The following is a 6,858-nucleotide window of genomic DNA, read 5'->3' on the forward strand; positions in this document are numbered from 1 at the left end:
TTGTTGATTTTCCAAACTCCAGGAGTAGTAACTTATCAGTATGATGAATTATCCTTCAAACCGGTTTCCACTCACCTTCATTTCCGTGTAGAGGGATGACGCTGCAGCGTGTGGTCAGACAGGCCAGCGGTTGGTGGCTCTGTGTGTGCAGCCAATCCAAGAAGGCGGTCTGGATGTCCTCGTCACTCTCGTCTGGCTGTGACTACAACAACAAGACATGGTGACAAAAGCTCTCAAAGCATCCGATGGCAATGAGCTTTTATCTGCTGCTGCCCAGCTTGGCAAACAATTTTACACTATACACACCAAGTAGATGAAATGACTGAGTGAGCCATCATTGGAACTGCACACTCACGACTGAAAATGTTTGACCTAACGTGCCACACACTAGCCCTATTTCCTAAATAATATGTAAAATTATGTTTTAGTAATATTGCCCCTTGCTGTCAACCCGGTGAATAAATCACAGATTGAGGCTTTAACATTTGCTTTAATATGAAATATCAGACACTATTATTAAGATTTTATGGAAGATGCTTCTCAACATACGGCTAGTTTGACTACTTCAAATGCTCGAATCTTAATGATAACCGAAAATAGCCTATCTACAAGCTTGAGAGCTTGCAGATCGGCTATTTTTGCTGCGCAACATCCATAGAAGACATGCTGCTGGCTTCTAAGGAATCCAAATGACTGAAATCAGTCGTGGCGACTGAGAACTTTAATCCATGTTTGTCATGAGAGGATCTGGAACTCACCGCTGGCTTTAAGGGCTGTAGGCGAATACTCAAGGCCACTTTACAGGTGGTCTCAACGGGCTTGATCCTCACCGTGGAGTGGGAGCTGATGTTCAGTTGTGTCGTCAAGTGCTCCGGCATCTAAAAAAGACATGTTTCTTGTAAGATTGAACTACTGGGAAAGAGCCACGTTACCCCACTTTCAATATGCCGGACGCTATTTTGGTCATGTTATTATTATTGTAGGCGATGACTTTCCAAAAATGACTTTCAAAAATAGCAAAAAATAGCAGATCTACAAGCTCTCAACACGCCACACCACGACACGTTGTGTCCTTGTAAATTGGCTATTTTCACTATTTATCACATGACAAATTATATATGGCTTAAGTGGTTAAAGTAAGCATATTCATAGTTCACATGCAAGTATGCCTTCCGTCACCTGCATAGGCCTGTCACAATTATTACATACTCACAATTATTTTTTGAATAATCCACATAATCATTTTCATGTTAAAAATGTTCATATATTTTCCAAAACATCAAAGAAATAGTGGAAATAGCAGAGCTTGTAGATCGGCTTTATCGGTTTCTTTTTAAGTATAAAGTAATTAAATATGTGTTATATGTCATATCTGCCATGTGAAACTTTTGTTTATGAAGGCTAAAAGCCAAACAGAAATGTTTATATTCATAATGTTCCAATAATGTTCAATAACAGAAACACAATTAAATGGTTAATCGTAATTATTTGAGTGACAATTAATCATCAAGTAAAATGTCAGTCGGGACAGCCCTACTACTCCTGCGGTTTGCCACACTCACCCACACTCTTCCACAGTGGATCTCCCCCATGTCAGGGTATCTCTGCAGGCCTCCTCCTAGCTGCTCCATGTGGTGACACACCACCCGGACCACCACGGTCTCCTCCTCATCCTCCTCCTTCTCCTCCTCCTCTCCCACCCTACCTGCACCTGCGGGATCCTTGGAGGAGGCACTCCCAACAACCTTCTTTTTCTCCGTGATCCGCTTAACCCTCTCCCTCCCTTCTTTGGGAGAGAGGACCCTGGAGAGCAGGCCGTAGGTGACCGCGGAGGAGCGGCGGCCTCCTCCTCCGGGCGTCCCGTCCTCCGTGCCCCGCCACCAGGGGAACAGATGAACCACCCCGGCCGCCGCCGCGCCGCCGCCGTGGGGGCTTATGGTGCAGACGTAGCCGGGAGGGGCGCGGCACACCCTGTACATGGAGTCACTGACGAGGGCCGGGATGGCGGGGACGGGGGGAGGAAGGTCCCTGACGGGGTAGCTGCCCGTTAGCATGTAACGCATCAGGCTCTGTAGGTCAGCTATGCCGCCCACTGCCCACTGGTGGTTAGGAGGGGTAGAGGACGAGGCACTAATGGAAGAGTTAGAACTGTGTCCCTGATGATGATCGCTGGTTTGGAATGACGTCGGTGGCGGCAGGGAGGAGGGGAAGTCGAGGTTGGACCGGCGTCCGTGAGGAGGAGGAGGAGGAGGAGGAGGAGGAGGAGGAGGCTGCTGGCCCCCCTGAGCGGCTGGGAGAGGAGGGGGGCCACTTCCCCCTCCCGCGCGGATCTTTGGAGAAACCATGAGCTCTGTGAACTGCTCCAGGCGGCCGTAGGGTACGGATGGCGAGAGAGATGCTACAGGGGGTGTTAGGAGAGAAAAGAGTATATTTATGTGCCATGAATGAATGTCGTTCCTACTGTATCGTCACTGACAGGCAGAAACCTCTTATCTCCATATTTAAACTTTTTGTGTTTTTTCATAAATGAACGCCCTACTTGATAGTTTTAATTTAAATTCTTTACTATAATATATATCATTTTTACTCATTTCCAAATAGGCAAATTCTATTTCCCTAAATATATATAATTTATATAAATTTGAATCACTTTCAACCAGGCATGCCATTACAGGCGCAATTTTTTTTTTTTTAAATAGCAGATCAACAACGCGGCTAGTCCCACTATGAATACAGGTGTGCCTTGAGACTTGACTGTATGTTGGTCCACCCATGAAGTAAAACTAACCTATCCTGATGTAGATGACTGCGCGCTGGTCCACCCATACGCTAATACCGACCTATCCTGATGTAGATGACAGTGCGTTGGTCCACCCATACGGTAATACTGACCTATCCTGATGTAGATGACAGTGCGCTGGTCCACCCATACAGGGAACACAGCGTCCTGGAACACCACTCTGATCTGGTCCAACAGCTGCTGCTCCAGAGCTGCACTGTGGAGCTCCTGGGAGGGTGTAGTGTTACACATTTACATTAGGGCTGGGCATTTGGGCAATATATCAATATTATATGTTCATGGATTAAACTGCTTACCAGGATCTCCCAGTCATCAGAAGACACAGGCTCCACGAACACTTGATGCACCGATGAGACTTGATGACATGGCCTCAGGAAGCCCTGGAGGAAATCATCATGATTATCACCAATTCAATACAGACAACCGTCTCCTCCTGGTCAAATTATTATATGAAATCTGTGTTTCTCAACGGGGGAGGGGCGGTACTGCCCACTAGAACAGTGAAACAGTGAAAAGTGGGCACTGAGGTGCTGTTGGGGGGGCTTAAGGGACCTTGATATTGGAGGGTGCTGGCCCAAATAGTTTGAGAACCACTGAACTAAACGCATTAAAACCACTTTAGCCCTATTTTCAGATTTTCACGCCACGTCAGTATGACTCAGACATAACCATAAACAAACCTGATACGCCCATATATAGGCAGGACCACGACCACGTCAGTATGACTCAGACATAACCATAAACAAACCTGATACACCCATATATAGGCAGGACCACGACCACGTCAGTATGACTCAGACATATAACCATAAAACCTTTATCTTCCTCCTGGGAAGTAATTTAATCACATTCGAACAGTCCTGTTTAATGTCAAATCTGTTATTTGGCATTCAGTGAGATGTTGTCTGAATCATATGAGCAATACAATAATAAGCAAACATACATTTTCAGAGCAGGAGCTTACATTTTAACTGTGTGTGCAACCCGATCGCCAGAGAATTAGTATACATTGCACGGATCCAGTGCACGTCATTCCGTGCATAGTCGCCTAGAAACCCCGAAATTCCGTGCATATAGTACATCTCTCCCTTTGTGACAAAACCATTTCGGAGGCGCGCAGTCTCAAGGGAATTGTCGCCACGTAAGGGGCCAACGAGCGAGCTAAAGCGAGCGAGTTGCCGTCCCGAACGTTGCGACATTCCCTTGTGCCTACTCAGCGCCGTTTGAGTTATGTACCGATAGGCACAGAATCGTAAATGTTGTTGTGGGGACTGCTCTGCTTCCGGGTTTTTCCGGGTTGCGACTGGTTACGCCCACCGTGGGAATCGCCGTACATATGCACGGAATTTCTGGGTTTCTAGGCGACTATGCACGGAATGACGTGCACTGGATCCGTGCAATGTATACTAATTCTCTGGCGATCAGGCTGGTGTGTGTGTGTGGGGGGGGGGGGGGGAGGCAGTAAGGGACCCGCTGGCCCGAAAGAAGGTTAAGTGAGAAGAACCACTGAATTAAATGAATTTAAATACTTAGTGACCACCCACCTGCTCTCCATCTTTCAGCCCCAGATTCTGTCCCAGGTGGCGACACAGCGCCACCTTGTGGTCCTCCACACAGGAGGAGGAGTTTCCACTTCGAGTCCAACCGAGGAAGACACGAGAGCCATGGTCCCAGGACAACTCCACAGCCTGCTTCTGTTCATTTCAATGAGCTCTTTAGTTTTACTTTAAAATAACTTCATATACGTTGTATAGGTAGATATGTATGGTGGCCATGTCTTGAGTACTGTACAAAAACAACAGTATAAGAAGTATTGTCACACACTGTCATTTATATGAATGTATTTTCCAAACGGTGGCGACCACCACCACACCAAATGAAACGTTTCACAAATTAATCACCATAGGCCTACGTACGTAGCCCTGGTCCAGAGCGTTAGAGAGAACTCACTAACGCTCTGGACCAGGGCTATGATCGCCCCCCCCCTGATCGTCCCCCTGATGATCGCACTGAGTGCCGCGCTATGAGCTTGTAGATCTGCTATTTAACAAATTTGAGACGGCGGCCCATAAAAAAAAAAAAACATAATTTTGGGGGTCCTTGACATGAAAGAGTTTGAGAACCACTGGTGTTACAGTACCTTGCAGACCCTCCACCCCGTCCAGCTGTGTGAGGAGCTGGTTGACCACGCGGTCCGTCACCCCCGTGTTGGTGGGGGGCACTAAAATAAAGCCTTGTTTGATTGAATACTTTATTATTCAGAAATGTAAACAGCACGTGGTACAGTCAGACATTAAAGCTACAAGGATAAGTCCTGGGGACTTGCTTCCATTGTGGTCCTATGTATTCAATTCATCAACATAGCCTAGCATCCAAAATTAGCACAATAATACATGTCATCAACAAATACAAAAGAGATGGAAAATGACATTTACCTCTCCTTATGGTCTCCTGATAGATGTTTTTTTCAGGCCAGTTTTGAAAGAAACCAGTGTTACACATCCTTTAATGGATGGTGTTTCAGGACATTCCACATGTTGGTGGCAGAGCAGTAGAATGAGAACTTTCCCATGTTTGTTCTAAGTGTGGGTGCTACCAGATCATGGTGGCTCCCTCTAGTGGTGTGACTGTGGGAGTCACTAACTTTGGAGAAGTAACTTCAACAGGTATGAGGGTATTGAGGAAATGTCTCTTTGTCTATCTGAACCCATTAAGACCGGTAACACATCTGTGTAACCATTTAAACCATTATTTTATACTTTGGCTATTAAAACAAGACCAGGAGACCTGGTTCTGCCAGACCCAGAATAAATTCCTAGTACTTTATAAGGACTTCGAATGACGGACTTCGTATGACGTGTCAGCCTGTGTCCCTTTTATGCCCATGTATGGAGAAGAAAGGGTCCCTTTTATACAGCCTGTCTTTTTCGCCCATGTATGGACAAAGAAAAAGTTTGAGCACCACTGATATAGCAACATATGTTTTTCAGAAAACTGTTAAGCTCCTTACACACCGGGGGCGATTTTTTTCATGCGAATAATACTTTTTTTTTGGTACTTTACCTTGTAAGGACCTGAACGGGGGTGAACCTTTAAAAAATATTCCAAGGCCTCTGAGCTCATATGAGCCTCATGCCATACATACATGGTTTATACAGTAGCTTAAATTCTCAATACATATTGGCTATTACAGTGTAAAGTATGCCGTTTGTTAACATAAATAATGATTATTAATATATTAAAGCTGGTAACTTTCCTCTTCTACCCCGGATTTGAACCCGGTTTCCTGCGCAAGTGCTCATATTTTTTACCATTGAGCTAATAGAGCCTGCCTGTTTACTCAGGGGATAAATTGAATCTTGACCATCAGGTCAAAATTGGTGTCAGATCCTGTGTCTAGGTGAGACATGACCTTTGACACGATCTAAATGTCTCAATAGAAGAGCAGGGAGATCAATTGTATAAGTTATATTGTATTAACATTCTATACCATACAGATTGGACAATTACATTTTATTCATTAAAATAAGTTTAAAGTCATTTAGTCCCCACTCCTTTGGGGTATCAAGTGAGACCGCCTCTCTACCCACTCAGCTATGGCCACGTCATACATTTATACATTAATACATTGGTTCCCAAACTGGGGGGTCCCCACATGATTTGGGGGGGGTCCCCAGATGATTAGCTTAATGTGCAACGTTGTCTTCTCACTCAGCAGTAAACAATGCTTGCAAAATGTGTAATCTCCGCACATTTCTACAAGCAACGCCTCCCATTGCGAGGTGTTGTGAGCTTGTACTTCGGCTATTTTCACAATATCTATCTGTGGAACAGAGTCAAAATGGTATGCCTCAACTCCTATAATTCCAAGTGCTTGTCAGGGTGGGGGTTCAAATATGATTATTTTGGGGGGTCACGGCCTGAAAAGTTTGGGAACCCCTTGCATTAATATATACATTCAGTTGTGAGTTTTATAGATGGCTTTCCAAGATTCTCAAGTGGGCCTCTCTGTTACAGGAGGTACAGTAAGCAGCCACAGGCATCAATCACATCCAACA

The 6,858-nt window shown here is 45.2% G+C and overlaps 1 protein-coding gene across 1 annotated transcript in view; it reads right to left on the reverse strand.

Moving 5' to 3' along the window:
- Positions 1-5,132, reverse strand: part of LOC308095449 (peroxisomal ATPase PEX1-like) — a gene marked incomplete at its 5' end in the record, with an annotated part of 166,187 nt that extends 161,055 nt beyond the window's left edge. Inside the window, 8 exons of the mRNA XM_080442508.1 lie at positions 76-202; positions 759-878; positions 1,563-2,398; positions 2,893-3,007; positions 3,097-3,180; positions 4,345-4,494; positions 4,936-5,021; positions 5,123-5,132. Coding sequence (XP_080298634.1) covers positions 76-202; positions 759-878; positions 1,563-2,398; positions 2,893-3,007; positions 3,097-3,180; positions 4,345-4,494; positions 4,936-5,021; positions 5,123-5,132 — 1,528 coding nt within the window. The remainder of the gene's footprint in view (positions 1-75; positions 203-758; positions 879-1,562; positions 2,399-2,892; positions 3,008-3,096; positions 3,181-4,344; positions 4,495-4,935; positions 5,022-5,122) is intronic.
- Between the last annotated feature and the right edge of the window lie 1,726 nt (positions 5,133-6,858).

This window comes from Gymnoscopelus braueri, assembly GCF_963280865.1.
Source record: "Gymnoscopelus braueri genome assembly, chromosome: 11".
Taxonomy (NCBI): domain Eukaryota; kingdom Metazoa; phylum Chordata; class Actinopteri; order Myctophiformes; family Myctophidae; genus Gymnoscopelus; species Gymnoscopelus braueri.